The following is an 18,054-nucleotide window of genomic DNA, read 5'->3' as shown; positions in this document are numbered from 1 at the left end:
CTGAGCCACATCCCCAGTCTCAGCCCCATTTTGTATTTTATTTAGAGACAGGGTCTCACTGAGTTACTTAGCACCTCACTTTTGGCTTTGAACTCATGATCCTCCTGTCTCAGCCTCCCGAGCCACTAGGATTAAGGCATGTGCCACCATGCCCAGTCAAAATATATTTTTAAAGAGCTATTTTTCAGATAGAAAGCCACAAGGGACATGCAACTGTCACCCCTAAGAGCAGGAGAACAAATAGATGAGCATTTCACCTGGAGGCACCCTCTAGACCTCAGTTTGGGAAGGGGAACCCAAATAGGGCATAACAGTCTCACTGAGGAGAGAGAGACCAGAGTTCCAGGAGATTAAGCAGCCAAAAATATGTAGAGAAAACTACCAGGAAAGATGGGAGCCACAAAGAAAGAGAGTTCCAGAAATCTGCATGGAGGTGGTCTTCAGTTTGGGGCTACATTCTAAGCAGTACCTGCGAGGGCCAAGAACAACTATAAGCTAACCAATCCCACAGTTGGCACTGAGCTGGGAGAAGTCTGGATTCCAGCTAGCCAGAGAGAGTTGACATACAAAAACAGTATGGTCAACAAGCTCATGAAGAAGTATTTGATCCAGGCATCATGGCACATGTCTGTAATCCCAGCAACTCAGAAGTTTGAGGCAGGAGGATCCCAAGTTTGAGGCTGGCAACTTATCAAGGGCCTAAGCAAGTTAGTGAGACCCTATCTCAAAAGAAAAAAAAAGTTCACTCAATATCATTAATTATCAGGAAATAAACTCACAAAGACATACCCACTAGAATGGCCCAAGTGCTAGTGAAGATGAAGTCAAGTGGAAGTCTCCTAAATTGCTGGTGGAAGTATAAAATGATTGTGGTCATTTTTTAGCATGGCTTGACAGTATCACATAAGATAAAAACATACATTAAACGTAGGAGGCAATTGCACTCCTAGATATAAATGAGTCCATTTATAGTGGCATATATATGAAATAGTACTGTAGGAAAAATGAATCTATAGTTTAAAAAAAAAAGTTATCAGTGGTTGCCTGGAACAGGTGGTGAAGGAACTCACTGGGAAGGATCCCAAGGAAACCCCTTTTCTAGTGAAAAAACTGTTCTATATCTTGATTATGGTAGTTTTTACATGGGTATCTACATTTGTTAAAACTCAGAGTGTGCTTGCTTTGGCAGCACATATACTAAAATTGGAACAATACAGAAAAAATTAGCATGGTCCCTGAGCAAGGATGACACCCACATTTGTGAAGCATTCCATAGTTTTGTGGAACCAACCCTTCAACAGATGAATGGATAAAGAAACTGTGGTACATATATGAAATGGAATATTACTTATAGCCTTAAAAGAGAAAAAAATTACGGCATCTGCGGGTGAATGGGAATATCAGGTTAAGGGAAGTAAGCCAATCCCAAAAACCAAAAGCTGTATGTTCTCTCTGAAAGTGGATGCTGACCCATAATGGGGGTAAGGTGGGTGGTAAGAGGCATGGAAAGAATGGAGGAACTTTGACTGGGCAAAGGGGAGGTAGGACAGGTGACGGGGCATAGGGATAGGAAAGATGGTGGAATGAGATGAACCTTATTACCCGAGGTACATGTAGGAATACAAATGTGTTGTGTACAACTAGGAAAAGTTTTGTTCCATTTATATACAATGAATCGAAATGCATTCTGCTATCATGTATAACCAATTAGAACAAATTAAAAAAAAACTCACTGATATTAGCTATCAAGGAATTACTGTTAAGTTGGGTGATGGCCCGTGGGTTCATTATACTACTCTCTGTGCTTTTCTTTAAAGCTTTTCTAATTAAATTTATTTTTTAACTAGTACATAGAAACAAACATTATAATTATTGAAGTAGGTAACATGACATTTTGATGCATGATTACACTATGTAACGTTTAAATCAGTTAAATATATCTACCTCCTCAAACATCATTTCTCTATGGTAAAACTTTCACAACCTTTTCTTCTAGTATTCTAAAATGTACAGTATGTTATGGTTACCTATAGTCCCCTACTATTCTCTCTGCTCTTATTTGAAAGTTTCCATGATAAAAATACTAAAAATAATTTTTAAATTAAGATATAACTTCAAATATTTAAAGGATTTCTATGTAGAAAAGAATTCAGTTTTATAGAGGAAATCATGTGGAGGAAAATTTGGAGTCAATACAAGGATGAACTAGACAACAGAAGAACACATAGCCTTGTAAGAGAGTGACTCATACTAGGAAATACTGGTGTACAGGCCTCATAACTACTCATCAGGGCCACAGTAAAGAAAATAACAGCAATGAGTGAGAAACTAGACTAACAGCCTTCCAAGGTTTCTTCTAACACTAAGATTCTACTAAGATTCCATTGATCAATGAACCTGATTGGTGCACATCTCCCAAACACATCAGAGCCTATTACTCTCCAGTCCTATCAGATATCATACTACTTGTTTAAGATTTTACATTGATTTGTTCATAATTTTTGCATATATTTGTTAAGTCCTTTTCTTAAGGCTTTCAAAAATCACAATCATGCCTTACACCTGTTAGACTCTTTTAGTCCTCACACGATGTCCTGTACATACTGGGCCATCAAAATGCCTTTTTGAAATCTCCTTTCAAATCAGTCTTTTAACATTGTGCCTCTTCTTTGCCACTCACGTCTATGTCTTACCTATCACCGTACAATCACTGACACACCTGCACCACATTCGTGTCCCCTGACCTAGACCTAGAGGAGGGCTCTGTGCATACCTAAAAATATGAATAAAGAAATCCTTTCCATATCGTGAGGCTGTTAACTTTCCAAGTGATGCTGATTCATTCTGATAATCAAATTATGACTGTGGAAGACTGCTTTAATCACTGGAATTATCATTATTCTAACTGCCTGGCTTGTACATACCCCTTACCCAGGTGGCTGCCACCATCATGAACAAACATGGAGCCAACTGAAAAATGATTTGTTTCTCCCCACCACATCTTTTCCAAAAACCCTGGTGGTCTTTCCTCCCCAGGTATTCATTGATTTATACCACCTTCTGACTGCCTACATGAGAATTAGGGGGTGCGTAGGGGTAAAACCCTTCAAAATGCCAGACACCTCACCAGACATTTTACCTTGTCAAATCATTTAATTCTTATGATTGGAGTAAGCATTATCTACATTTTTCAGATGAGGAAAACTTTTTTCAAAAGTTTACTTATTTGCCCAAACTTCTAAATGATAACCTTGGGATTTGAAACCACATCTACCTGGCTTCAAAATATATACATTTTACAAGGAAAACAACAACATCATCTTTCTTACACAAGCCTTGAAATAACACAATCTACAGGAAACAACTTCAGTTGAGGAGGATTACTGTCACAAAGGCCCTAGGACCTCCAACCTCTAAAAGCTTTCTCATTCCTATAATTAAATTCTAAAAGTCCAATATCAACAAATACCAATGGGGGGGAGGTAAGTCCTAAAATGCTTAGATAAGCTTCTAGACAGATTAAATGTCTTGTTTGAATCATGATTTTCTTTAGAAAGATCAGCCTTAAGTGACTCTTTCTAAGAAACAGATCTAACCTAATTCCTTTTCATTCTTAAAACTTTCTAAGGATCCCCACTATTAATGGTCTAATGCTACTTTGGCTCATGACTTCAGTTAAGATTTGCTGGCCTCTCCAACAGGCCCATCCCCCTCCAACTTCACACTTTACAACACCAACTATTCACATTCTCCTGCCCTCCCCAAATATCCTTTCTTCATGTTTCCATTTCTCTGAACACATTTCTTCTGACTGCCAGCTTCCCCCACCACCCCAGCCTGTCTAATCAACAACAAACCACATGTCAGACTCCTGTTTGCCCTTTGCCTGTGCTTCAAACACATCTCAACCACTTTCTGACCTTATTGATCACCCTTCCAACCATAATAAATGCATTTATGGACAATAATGTTCTACCATCGAATAAATACCTCTCTTTCTGTCATTATCTTACTGTGTTTCAAGTGAATGTTGTTATCTCCCTGCCAGAATGAAAGGTTCTGAGGGGAAGAACCAAGTTTTTATAGGTGTGCAAATGTCCAGCCTTGGTAGACAGCAAATCTTCCTCATGTGCTAAACCAAGTAGCCATTAAAGCCACACCCCTATGGCTTTTGTTTCAGGAGCTATCTACTCAAAGGATCAGGAGTAATTTTCATAAAGACATTTTAAGTTCTTCACTTCATGACCAGAAGCCACTTAAAAACTAATAAATAATCAACATTCTAATTGAAGAAACTATGTCAAACTTACCATCTTAGACAAATAAAGCAAGAATGAATGTAACAAGAAAAGTATGGTGGTGGCATCTTCTGGCTCTTCCACCTTTATCTCTAGTTGGTTTTCTGTATCAGCAGCATCAACAGGAGTACCTTCTGTTATAAGTAGCTCTAAAATTGAAAGGGGAAATGGCTATTTTATTTTATGCTATAGAATAAGAATTGTCTCTCTTCAGTTTCAATATTCATCGAGTGTTTCACTAAATATATGAGTCACAGTGCCTGGAATATTTGGCTCTCCTAAAGACAATTAACACAGAGAAGAAAACTTCATAATCCTAATTAGAGCTATTAGACCCTTCAATTATAAAATGAACAATCTCTAGTCTACTCTCCACTACTTCAATGGCCATAGAACTGCTACCAGAACAATATTCACTCAAGGGAAAATTTAAAACTAGAGATATATAGACCAGGGTCACATTCAACAAACATGGATTTAGTGCTGGTGAAACCTTGTGTTTAAAATTTTAGGAAAGCTGAAATAGAGGGAGTCTTGGTTTGCAGATTTGCAGGTGGAATGAGCCAAGGCTTAACACAGTATCTGGCACCTGGCAGAGATACTCAACAATTATTTATTGAATGCACAGATGACAGCTATTTAAAAAGAACACAGTAATATCAAGAGAGACTAAAGGGAATTGGATACAGACCTGCATTGAGGCTCTGTGAATGAGGTAGAATTCCAGTAAGAACTGAGAGCTTGTAGGGGTGGAATTTCAGTATGAGTTACAGCCTGGGGTACGTTTGATTAAACAGCAGGAGTCCAACATGCAGTTATTAAGAAGTTGGACCAGTTGCTTCTAAGGTCTTTCTCAACCCTGAGATTCCCATTCACTACTATTTTTTTTAAGCTTTTGCCTAATTTTTTTTAGTTTAGTTTTTGATGGACCTTTATTTTATTTATTTGTATGCAGTTCTGAGAATCAAACCCAGTGCCTCACATGTTAGACAAGCGCTCTACCACTGAGCTACAACCCCAGGCCCTCCATTCACTATTGGTCTATGAATTTGACTGCTGGTGAAGTCTGCACCATAGGCTCAGCATCTCAGCAACCTGAGCGGGCTGGCTGAGGCGCCGGCAGAGCCGGAGGAGACACACGCAGGGTCCTGAGGCTCTGTCACTCCTGCGCCCCACCCGTCATCCTACGACCCCCTAGCCCAGCCCACGGGGCAGGGGACCGGGGGATCAGAGCCCCATGAGGCCCCAAAGAGCCACCACGGAGACCCTGGGCTGCCCGCCCACCTGTGGACTCACTGCTGCATTCGTCGTCTGCACAGAGTTTGTGCTTCCACAAGGGCCAGCCGGTGCTCGGGTCCAGTTGGCCCGGCACTCGCCAGGTCAGCCACAGCACGAACAGCAAGAAGAGCAGCACTGGCGCTGCAGCCATGTTGTGGTCACCTTGGGGAGTCGGTGACAGGGTGGAGTAGGTTGTGGCGGGCGTCAGGGGGCGGAGGCGGGGCTCAGGGGGGCGGGTGGGGTGGGTAGCAAAGCACAGAGGGGTGGCGCCCGGGAAGGCTTAAGCCTTTCCCGGGTGACACCTCAGCAGGGATATCTGGGGGTCAATCCACAAACTCTACTGGAGAACACACGGAGCTGGAGCTCCATCCTTCTCTAGTCAAGACCTTCTCATGGACTGAAGACCTTCTCCTCTAGTCGCTGCCTTGGCAACTAGAACTCTCCTTCTCGTCCAATCACCTGCCTTTGCTCCTGTGACCTCACAAGCGACCCTCCACATGATTCTAGTAGTCACCCACCCATCCCCCCCCCTGCCAACTGGTCCTTTCTGGCTTTCCTTAATGTCTCATTTCTGGTCCATCCTAAACTAGCCCACTCCACTTCACCATCACTCCCATCCCCCATTCCTGGTCTGGTACCTCCTTTTCTGAACTACCAAATCCCACCCATGACTTGTCACAGCTAGTCTATGGTTCCAGGCTCCCTCCCCTTCAATCTCTTTGAGGTTCCTTGAAGCCCCACCCCAAGATCCCTCTGATTAGGAAAGGGGAAGGTGAATAGAACTGTGAGTGAGGGTGTAAACTGGAGACAGTGGCCTGCTTTTTTTTTAAGGCGGGGACAGGTGGGGGCAGAGAGATGGACATTAGTCTTCAGGCTAAGATCTTGAGATTCTTATCTTTATCCGTAAGGGAAGAAATTATTTAATTCAAAAGCATATTTTTAATTCTCATTTTGTGCTACCAAAGCCCTAGCATGGTGTGGGAGTGGATGAAAATCAAAAGACAAGATATCTGGTCCTGGTCGGAAAAAGTCCACAACTTAGTGGGAACCAACTGACAAAACCGATTGTCAGAGAAGAAGGCTAGTAGCTAACATTTCTTGAAAGCTTTATGTCCAGTTGTTATTCTGAAGGAAATTTTATTTTATTTTTTCTGACCTCTAAGAGGGATCTTACATTTTTCTACTTCCCTTTCCAAGACTATTCCCTCTTTTGCACTGTGTAATCTTGAATTTAAATCTGAATTAGTTGCATTGATTTTCCCTTGTGTTAATAGTCAAATTATGATACAATTTGAATTATTGAAATGCATATGGAGGGGTTTCTTTTCTTATTTTTAATGAAAACTCACGTTTTTTAAAATTAGCACCTAGGGGACTATAGGTGGAGACTTAATATGTAGAGTCACCAGCATGATAATTGTGATTAAATAAACACAAATCAGTTCATGACAGATGATTTCACTTACTATTATAATCAGCTTTCTCCTCTATAAAACAGCACAATTAGTCCTAAATTGACATTCACTAATTGTATATTAGAGTTTCAAGGAAAACAATGAAGAGTTGGTAACTAGCATAATGATTGAGATGTGTTTTGACATCAGTAATTATTATTATTTTTAAGATGGGGGTCTTGCTATGTTGCCTAACCTGATCTCCAACACCTGGACTCAAGCAATCCTCCTGGCTTGGCCTTCTGAGTAGTTAGGACTACAAGTCACCAAACCAGCCCAGTAATTATTGTTTAGTAGATCTCTTTTTGGACACTAAAATCACTACTAATATGATTGTATATGTTTGAAATTGGTTTTAGGAGCAACATACAGATTTGATGCAATTCCCATCAAAATACCCATGAATTGGTGTGAATATACTTAGTATACAATGAGAGATATGAAAAATTGTGCTCTATATATGTAATATGAATTGTAAAGCATTCTGTTGTCATATATAAATTTAAAATAATAATAATAATAATAAATGTCATTTTTCCAGAACTAGAACAAACAGTCCTGAAATCCATTTGGAAGAATAAAATATTCAGAATAGCCAAAACAATTCTAAGTCAATAAAGCAAGCTGGAGGCATCATCACAATACCTGACTTCAAATTGTACTACAAAGCTATGGAAATAACCACTGCATGGCTCTGTCATAAAACCAGATACATAGACCAATGGGAAAGAAGAGAAGACACAGAAAAAGATCCAACACAGTTAACACTCATCTGATTCTTGACAAAGATGCCAAAAACATATTGGGAGAAAAGACAGGCTTTAAACAAGTGGTGCCAGGAAAATTGGTTATCCATATGTAGACAAATAAGATTAGACCCTGTACAAACTTGAAAGAGATCAAAAGCCCAGGAATTAGACCAGAAACTATGCAAATCCTTGGAAGAAAATATACATTTGAGACTCCAGCATATAGGTACAGGCAATGACTTTCTTATTAGAACTCCTAAAGCTCAGAAAATAATGACAAAAGTTAATAAACAGAATGGCATCAAATTAAAAAGCTTCTGCACAGCAAAGGAAACAATTAGTAACATGAAGAAAGAACCTAAGGAATTGGAGAAAATATATTTGCTAACTACTCTTTTTTTTTAAGAGAGTGAGAGAGAATTTTTTAATATTTATTTTTTAGTTTTTGGCGGACACAACATCTTTGTTTGTATGTGATGCTGAGGATCGAACCTGCACTGCATGCATGCCAGGCGAGCGTGCTACCGCTTGAGCCACATCCCCAACCCTGCTAACTACTCTTTGACACAGGATTAATATCCAAACTATATAAGAAACTTTTAAAAACTTAACACCAAAACCTCAAATAACCTAGCTTAATTGGGCAAATGAATTAAACAGATACTTCTCAAAAGAAGAAAAAAAAATGGACAACAAATCTATAAAAATGTTCAACATCATTAGCAATTAGGGAAATGCAAATCAAAACTACAGTGAGCTTTCATCTCACTTTAGTCAGAATAGCAGCCATCAAGAATATGAACAATATGGGGCTGGGGTTGTGGCTCAACAGCACATTGCTTGTCTAGCACGTGCAAGGCCCTGGGTTCGATCCTCAGCACCACATTAAAAATAAATAAATAAAAATAAAGGTATTGTGTCCAACTACTTAAAAAAAGAATATGCACAATAATAAATGCTAGAGAGAATGTGGAGAAGAAGGGACACTTTTTTCTCTGTTGATAGGATTATAAATGAATATAACCACTATTGAAATCAGTATGGAGGTTCCTCAAAAGACTAGGCAGGAGACCACCATATAACCCAGCTATACAACTACTCAATGTTTATCCTAATGAATTAAAGTCATAATACTAGAGTAGTACATGCATACCCATGTTTATAGCAGCACAATTCACAGTTGCCAAACTATGGAACCAAACTAGGTGCTTATCAAGGATGAATAAATAAAGAAAATGTGGCATATACACACAATGGAGCTTTATTCAGCCATAAAGGTGAATTATGTCATTTGCTGGAAAATGGATGAAACTTGAGAACATTCTATTACACAAAATAAGCTAAACTCATAAGATCAAGGGAGCCTATGTTTTCTCTCGGATGTGGAAGCAAGAGAGGAAAAAGGAAAAAAAAGTGAAAATCAAATGGAGATCAGTAGAGTGTAGGAAAGAGACCAGGAGAGGGAGGAGTGAAGGGAAAATACTGGGGAATGATATTGGCCAAACTGTAGTGTTATATTGTGCATGTGGAAATATGTAACGACAAATACTGCCATGATTTACGACTATAATGTATCAACAAAAAAATGGAAAAAATAAAAGAAAGCAAACAAAAGAACAAAATTGCTTTCATGTATATATGTATGTATGTATGTATACAGCCTAGCCAAACATCTATTGTGAGCATAACATTAATACTCTGGAACAGTGTTGAGCAAATCATAGCTGTAAGCCTGACACTGTTTTTTTAAATTGTTCCCTTTATTCCTTTTTTCTCTTTCTTTCTTTCTTTCTTTCTTTCTTTCTTTCATTCATTCCTCTCTCTCTCTCCCTTCCCTCCTTCCCTCCCTCCCTCCCTCTCCCCCCCCCCTCTCTCTCTTTCTTTCTTTCTTATTTCCCAGGCTGGCCTGAACTCCTAGGCTCAAGTAATCTTCCTGCCTCAGCTTTCTGAGTAGTTGTGACTGTTGGAGCACACCACAGTGTCCAACAATGACACTTGCTTTTGTAAACAAAGTTTTATTAGAACACAGAAGCTTATATTATTTACCCATAGTCTAGGCTGTTTTTGTGCTACACTGGCATTTGAGTGGCAATTAAGACTTGCCTACAAAGTCTAATATGTTTATTATCAGTCTCTTTTCAGAAAAAGTTTGTTGATCCATGATTAGATTATAGACTAAAGTCAGCAGAATGAATACATAAACATTTCTTTTCTTACGACTAAAATTGGCTGTATGAAATGAGATAAATGATCTATTAATTGCCAAGATATATGTCTCTTCCCTATAGAAAGTGTGTATTCAGGACTAGAAATCTTGGCACTGTGTCATGTCAAATGTAGGAAAAAACCTGGCAGTTCATTTTGATGAGACTTAAGAAATTTCTTTTCCAGGGCATTTTGAGGTGTATCTAAAATTTGTAGATAATACAGGGAAGAACATTTTAATCTGCAAATAGATTATGTTCATTATTAGTTTGTAATCATTTCACAACTATCATATAATATTAAAGCATCATAAGAGACTGCCTATCATAATAGAAACTTTTATGACTCTAGCCATTAACTTGTATTTTTCTACTTATTGTAGACCCATACTTTTAAGCTAGTGCTATTGGTAAAATATATGATTATTTAACTCTGATTGCCTTACTAATTTTGACCAGTTTATTTTTCAGATATCCATTTTGGGGTTTACTCTTTCAATTAATTTTGGGTTCCATGGGCAATGAAATTGTTGTTGAGTATGTAAGATGTTGCAGTTTCTATGTAAGTTCACCTAAGTTCTTCTACCACTATTGATGGGCAAGGATATAACTAATTTAGTACTTTTACTTGAAACTGTTATAGTTCTACTGTACGGGATTTGTTTTCCTGACACAAAAGAGTATAAAACTAGAAAAACTAAACATTTTCAGGTATTAATTTCAGAGAGATGAAGCTCAAGTAAGATGGTGGTCATACTGAGTTAAGGAGAAAATTATCAAAGTGCAAGATTATCATAGTGGTTGGAATTTTGTGGACAAGAATGTCTGAGCTATTTATGGTGGGTGCAATGTGATTATGTGTGTGTGTTAGAGAGAGAGAATACTAAAAGCCTGGAGGAAATTTATTTTTGATATGAATGTACCAGATGAGACTCTTTAAGGCTTATCAGAGTTTGACTGCTATAAAGGAGACTGAAGATGATGCTAAATGGCAATGTTGGAAGAAATTAGGTTTTCAGCAGAGTCAGGTTGCAGCAGCTTCACTAATATATCAGGTACTTAATTAAGAGTTCATAAATAAGCCTTAGCAAAAAGAACCACACAAAAAAGAGTAAAGGGAAAATGGTAGACCTAAATTTGAAACCAAAATTGATTCATGCTGAAAATGTATGAGGAAGCCAGAAAGGAAAAAGGAAAAGAAAGGTGTGTGTGTGTGTGAAAGGAATCTGAGGGCAATCAAAGGGAGATCAGTAGAATAGAGGAAAGGGATCAGGGGAGAGAGGAAAGCAGGTAAAAGAGAAATACTCAAGAATGATATTGGCTAAGTTTTATCACTATATTGTACATATGTATGAAAACATAACAACAAATCCCACCATTATGTACAAGTATAATGCACCATGAAATATGGAAATAAAGAAAAATACCAAACCTAGTGAGGCACGGAATATGCTTATAATCCCAGTGACTCAGGTGGATGAAGCAAGAGGATCACGAGCTCAAAGCCAGCCTTAGTAAATAGAGGTGCTAAAGCAGCTCAGCAAGACCCTGTCTCTCAATAAAATACAAAATAGGTCTGGGGATGTGCCTCAGTAATTGAGTACCCTGAGTTCAATCTCTGGAACCAAATAATAATAATAATAACAATAATAATAATAATAATAATAATAATACCAAATCTAATATGATCAAAACAATTCACCAGTAATTAGCCTGCATGACACATAAAACAGAATATCCTTTATAGGAAGAAAACATAATCCAGACTTCCTATGATGTATCATCTATAAATGACCAGAATATAATTAAAAAATTTTTTTTGGTACCAGGGATTGAACCCAGGGGTGCTTAACCATTGAGCCACAACCTCAGCCCTTTTTTGCATTTTATTTAGATACAGGGTCTCATTGAGTTGCTAAGTGCATCCCTTAGTTGCGGAGGCTAACTTTGAACTCTTGATCCTCCTGCCTTAGCCTCCTGAGTCGCTGGGATTATAGGCATGTAGAATATCATTAAATTTTGCCAGAATGCAAAGAAGATAGAAAAATGAGAACCACAAGAGAAAATATCACATATAAAAAAAGTTCCGTGAGCTGACCCAGATGTTAGGATTAGCAGAAAAAATTTAAATAGTTTTTATAACTAATTTCAAGGAGTTAAAGAAAAGCTTAATCATAATGAATACGTAGATATGGGTGTCAACATATAAATGAAAAATTTCTTTTAAAAGAAATAAAAAGTACGGTATTGGAAACGAAAAATTCATGAAACAAATCTATCATCAGATTGTATAGTGCAAAAACAGCAAAAAGTTAACTTGGAGATAGACCAATAAAAATTATCTGGTCTAAAAATTAGAAAGAAAAAAATAGAGACTTGGTTACTATCAATACAAAGTGACCTAACATACATATAATTACATTTCTAGAAGAATAGAGGCATAAATTGTACAGAAAAAAATATTTAAGACAATGATGACTAAAATTATCCCAAATTAACAAAAAAGATGTCAAGAGATTTAGGAAACTCAGTGAATACTAAGGTTAGTTACAAAGCAAATCACATCTAGATGCATCAGAGTCAACTGTAAATGATCAATTAGAAGGAAAAAGGTCTTGAAGGCAATTAGAAAAAAGTGGTGTGTTATGCATTGGTAAAAATGACTAAAATGATAGCTGACTTCTTATCAGAAATGAGAGGTTAAAGTTAATGGAAAGGTTTAAGGTGCTAGAAGACAAAAACTGCTAATCCAGGATAAATCTCTTCAAAACTGAAAGCAGAATAGACATTTTAAAATAAATAAAAAGTAAGAAAATTCAATACCAATAGATCTCTACTATTAACAATGCTAAAAGAACCTCTTCAGGATAAAAGGAGATGATCCATCAGGTAGAAACAGATGCACTGTGTGTTTTAGTTAACTGTGTAATAAACTTAATGGTTTAAAATAAAAATTCTTTGTTATTTTTTCCTTATTCTATGATTTGGCTTTACATAACCTGATGAGTCCTTTGCTCTAGGTATTTATTACTGCTTATGTGGTTTCCTTTCGCAGGGATTGTTTAACCAAAGGTAGAACTGACAAAATCCTCCTACCTCAGCCTCCTGAGCCACTGGAATTACAGGTGTGCACCACCACTCCCGTCGGAAAGCGAAGCAAAATCCAAAGGACCACCAGGTAAAGTGACATCTTACTCCCCTAGTCCAGCCGCCGTCCCCTCTCCACAATCTCTATTTGCAATGGAAATCTTACACCTTCTGGATGGGACAGAATGATGCAAATCTCTGGCCAAACAAATGGGAAGGCAGCATCCTATAGTCAGTTCTTGGTTCACTTCCGTTAGCCGGTACCGGCTCAAGGGGCGGGCAACTTCGTTCCAACCTTCAAAGGAGGAGTTGGGGCGGGGCTAGGTTTTGCGCATGCTCCCAAGGCAGGTTTTGGGGCATGCTCAGAGCAAGCCCACGCTCACAATTTCCGGTGAGAGCTTTCTTCTGGAGTGGAGGCGGTTTCCTGCGGAGCTCCGGCGGTAGGTGGGTGAGTGCCGCCAGTATAATTGCGAGCTTACTTGTTTAGAAGACAAAAAGGGTGTGCTTGGATTTACCCGTGTTTTCCTTCCGAGTTTTTTCCCCTTATGCTCTAAAACCTTGGGTTCTGGGAAATGAGAGCCAGCTGGAGAAGCTTTGGTTACTGTGGCAACCATGTGTTACTGATTCTGGTTTTTGAGGATTTTCCTTCCGAGTTTTTTCCCCTTATGCTCTAAAACCTTGGGTTCTGGGAAATGTGAGCCAGCTGGAGAAGCTTTGGTTACTGTGGCAACCATGTGTTACTGATTCTGGTTTTTGAGGATTTGAAAAGAGAATTTGTGTTATAACTCCTCAAAGTACATGCTGGGTCGCATTCAGAGTCACATATTATTTCAAACTTAGGTGTTTAACCCCGGAAATTGACTTTAAAGGATTTAATTCTGGTAGTAATGTGGAAAAGCAGTATTTTAGGCAGGGTAACTAGTTAGAAAGCTAATGCAGTGATTAACACAATTTCAGGGTGTTGTAGAATTCCAGAGAAGAGGAAATATTGTAGAAATTCTAGGTGGTAGGATCAGAAGCTTTAATGCTTGGGTCGATGTGGGAAATGAGGGAGAGAGACACTGAGCCTCTTGAGGATTAATTCCAAACTCGCTTTTGCATTTGTATTTCTAGTTTCGTTTGCCACCTGCAATATCATTGCCTCCTACCTATCTCTTGTCCTAGTTCTAGTCATGCCTAGTAGTTTTATGTTCTCTGAATTTCCTTGTCCTCATTTTGTGTGTGTGTATGTGACCTTGGACAAGTTTCATAATTTCACTCCCTTAGTTTTTTCAACATAATGTGGAAGAAAACAATTAGTATGTAGTGTGAGTGTGTGTGATTCTGTGTGGGAGGGATAGAACCCAGGGCCTCATGCACACTAGTCAGGCACTGTACCACTGAGTTACATCCCTAGCCCCAAATTAAATAATAGACCAGGTATGTAGTAAAGATCCAATAAATATTAGCTACTACTATTTGTATTGTATTTGTTATTTGCATTTTATTGTTTCTTTCTCTAGGCTTGAATTTTTTAAAATTAAGGGGAAATATCTTTATGTGCTTGGAACATAGTAATAGTTGAGTAATGGATTATTTATTTTGGCTGCTTCTGACATAATTAAATGCTTTTTGGGTATGTGGGGGGGTACCAGGTGTTGAACCCAGGGGCACTTAACCACTGAGCCACTTCCCCCAGCCTTATTTTGTATTTTATTTAGAGACAGGGTCTTACTGAGTTGCGTAGGGCCCTGCTAAGTTGCTGAGGTTAGCTCTGAACTGTGATCCACCTGGCTTTAGCCTACTGAGCTGAACAGATTACAGGCCTTGGCAAATTTATTCTTTACTTTAAAAGAACTGCCAGTTGCAGGTTGGAGTTGTTAAATGGGTAGAGTGCTTGCTTAGCATGTGTGAGGCACTGGGTTCAATCCTTAGCATCACATAAAAATAAATAAATTAATAAAGGTATTGTGTCCATCTACAACTAAAATATATATATAATTTTAAAAAACCTACAATGCAGTTAGTTAGCTTGTCCATTTATACAAAAAGATTCCCTGTGGTTTTGATAGGAATGATAGGACTCTGTAGACTAGTTTAACAATAGTGGTCTTCCAACCTGTGTATCTGAGGTGTCTTTATATTTATTTGGGTCTTTTGAAATTTGTTTCAACAATATTACTTTTCAGATGGAACTTTTCATCTCTTTCGTAAAACTTACACCTTTTATTTTTAGTTTTTGATGCTTTTACAAATGGCATTGTTTTCCTAATTTCATTGTTTGCTTCTTCATTGTAAATTCATTTTTTGTATTTATCTTGTACCTGGCAACATTGATGAATTCATTTATTAATTCTAATAAATTTTAATGGAATTTTAGAATTTTCTAGACAGAAAATATAGTTTTCCTTTTCAGTCTAGATGTCTTTTCTATAATTTGCTGAAAGCCCTAGCTAAAACCTCCAGTATAATGAATAGAAATAGTGAGAGGGGACATTCTTATCTTGTTCTTGATTTTAGGGAAAAAAAGCATCCAATCTATCACTATTAAATTTCATGTTTACTGTGGGTTTTTCATAGATACTGTTTAATCAGATTGTGGAAAGTTCCTAGATTGTCCATGGTCACAAGATGATCATGTAGTTTTTGTTCTTTGGTCTACTGATTTGGTTTAGATCAGTAGATCTTTATTTACATTAAGAGATTTTCAGTTGTTAAGCCAACCTTGCATTCCTAGAGTAGATCCCACTTGAGCATGATGTATTATTCTTTTAACAATAGCTCAGTTTACTATTGTCTTAACAGAAGTTCTCAATACTAAACGACTTTTCTCTCTTTTTTGTTTTTTTGTGATGCTGGGTATTGAACTCTGGGCCTTCACCAAATGACTTTAAAAATTTTTTTATCTTCGAGCAGATGAAAATGATTATGCATACAGTTCAGCAACCCAAAGTATGCTCAGTGACAGCTGAAAGACATCTGTAAATATTTGTGGATTGATTAAAACTCCTGGAGTTTGGGACCCTTTTGTGAAGAGTTATGTAGAGGTAAGTAGACTTTTCATAAAATTGTATTGGTTTTATTTTTGTCTTAAGCCTATGCGATATTGCATTTCTAATTATCTTTATTGATCAGGAGGAAATTTAATGGAGAAAATTGTTAGGGTTAGGGGTTAAGGGTTAAGGGTTAGGGGGTTAGGGTTAGGCGTGAGGGTGGGGGTGAGGGTGGGGGTGAGGTTTTAGGGTTAAGGTTAGGGTTATGGTGGTTAGGGTTAGGGTTGGGGGTTAGGGTTAGGGGTTGGGGTTAGGATTAGGGGTTAGGATTAGGGGTTAGAGTTAGGGGGTTAGGGTTAGGATTGGTTAGGGTTAGGGTGAGGGGTGGGGTTAGGGTTTAGGGTTGTTAGGGTTAGGGTTGTTAGGGTTTAGGGTTAGGGTTGTTAGGGTTTAGGGGTAGGGGTAGGGTTGGGGTTAGGGTTAGGGTTAAGGTTAGGGTTAAGGTGTTAGGGTTAGAGGGTTAGGGTTAGAGTTAGGGTTAGGTTTAGGGGTTGGGGCTAGGGTTAGGGTTGGGGTTGGGGCTAGGGGTTAGGGGCTGGGGCTAGGGCTATGGCTTAGGGTTGGGGTTGGGTTTAGGGTTTAGGGTGAGGAGTGAGGGGTGAGGGTTTTGGGTTAGGGTTAGGTTTAGGGTTTAGGGTGAAGGTGTAGGTGTTAGGGTTTTGGGTTGAGGGATGAGGGTGAGGGTTTTAGGGTTAGGGTTATGGTTATTGTTAGGGTTAGTGTTAGGGATTAGGGTCAGGGGTTGGGTTTAGGGTTAGTGTTAGGGTTCGGGGTTAGGGTTGGGGTTAGGGGTTTGGGTTAGGGTGGTTTTGGTGGTTAGGGTTAGGTTTAGGGTTTACGGTTAGGGTTAGGGTTAGGGTTGGTTAGGGTTAAGTTTAGGGTGAAGGGTGGGATTAGGTTTTAGGGTTTTGGGGTTGGGTTAGGGGTTATTGGTTAGGGTTTGGGTTTAGGGTTAGGGTTTGGGGTTAGAGGTTAGGGGTTCAGGTTAGGGTTAGGGTTGTTAGGGTTAGGGTTTAAGGTTTAGGGTTAGGGTTGTTAGGGTTAGGGGTAGGGGTAGGGTTGGGGTTAGGGTTGGGGTGGTTAGGGTTAGGGTGTTAGTGTTAGAGGGTTAGGGGTTAGGGTTAGGGGTTATGGGTTAGGGGCTGGGGCTAGGGTTAAGGTTAGGGGTTAGGGTTGAGGTTGGGGCTAGGGCTAGGGGTTAGGGGCTGTGGCTAGGGCTAAGGCTTAGGGTTGGTTGGGGATGGGGTTGGGGTTAGGGTTTAGGGTGAGGGTGAGGGTTTGGGGTTAGGGTTAGGTTTAGCTTTAGGGTTTAGATTGAGGGTGTAGGGGTTAGGGGTGAGGGTGAGGGTGAGGGTTTTAGGGTTAGGGTTTTTGGGTTAGGGTTTTAGGGTTAGGGTTTTTGGGTTAGAGTTAGGGTTTTTGGGTTAGGGTTTTAGGGTTAGGGTTAGGGTTTTGGGGTTAGGATTTTAGGGTTAGGGTTAGGGTTTTAGGGTTAGGGTTATTGTTAGGTTTAGGTTTAGGGGTTAGGGTCAGGGGTCAGAGGTCGGGGTTAGGGTTTAGGGGTTAGAGTTTAGGGGTTAGGGTTTAGGATTTAGGGTTAGGGTTAGGTTGGGGTTAGGTTTTAGGGTTTAGGGTTAGGGGTTAGGGTTATGATTTAGGGTTAGGGTTAGGGTTGGGTGTTAGGGTTAGAGGGTTAGGGAATACTCTCATGGACAAAGCAGATAGCAGGCAGTCTTTAAAAAAATTTTAAATTGAGTTATAATTAGTAAATTGGAGTATACGGACAGAATGTGTCAAAAATGAATTTTTGGAGATCTGTCAAAAAAGCAAAGTATTATTCACTGTATCGGTTTGAATTTAATCTTGATTTTTCAGATGATGTCTAAATGTTTATTTTCATAATAAGCTTCAGTTTCTCATTTTTTGTTGTCTATGTGAGGGGAAATGCTGAA

General features: G+C 38.9%; 1 protein-coding gene, 1 long non-coding RNA gene and 1 other non-coding gene across 6 annotated transcripts in view; 2 read left to right on the top strand and 1 right to left on the bottom strand.

Annotated features, from left to right (window-relative positions):
* LOC144374442 (transport and Golgi organization protein 1 homolog) overlaps positions 1 to 4,446 on the bottom strand; it is a 35,291-nt gene extending 30,845 nt beyond the window's left edge. Inside the window, exon 1 of the mRNA XM_078037277.1 lies at positions 4,311 to 4,446. Coding sequence (XP_077893403.1) covers positions 4,311 to 4,313 — 3 coding nt within the window. The 5' untranslated portion in view covers positions 4,314 to 4,446. The remainder of the gene's footprint in view (positions 1 to 4,310) is intronic.
* LOC144374443 (uncharacterized) overlaps positions 1 to 18,054 on the top strand; it is a 65,610-nt gene that overhangs the window by 36,540 nt on the left and 11,016 nt on the right. For 3 of the 4 annotated variants that reach the window (XR_013433842.1, XR_013433839.1, XR_013433841.1), the window contains exons 3-4: positions 13,039 to 13,514; positions 15,966 to 16,096. This is a non-coding gene — a long non-coding RNA (uncharacterized LOC144374443). Of the gene's footprint in view, positions 1 to 13,038; positions 13,519 to 15,965; positions 16,097 to 18,054 lie in introns of all 4 variants that reach the window. The other variant, XR_013433840.1, reaches the window with a different exon arrangement.
* LOC144374459 (U6 spliceosomal RNA) lies at positions 1,174 to 1,280 on the top strand. The gene has a single exon (XR_013433852.1). It is a non-coding gene; the product is annotated as a U6 spliceosomal RNA (small nuclear RNA).

This window comes from Ictidomys tridecemlineatus, unplaced genomic scaffold (genome assembly GCF_052094955.1).
Source record: "Ictidomys tridecemlineatus isolate mIctTri1 unplaced genomic scaffold, mIctTri1.hap1 Scaffold_70, whole genome shotgun sequence".
Classification (NCBI taxonomy): Eukaryota; Metazoa; Chordata; class Mammalia; order Rodentia; family Sciuridae; genus Ictidomys; species Ictidomys tridecemlineatus.
This window is presented reverse-complemented; position numbering and strand designations above follow the sequence as displayed.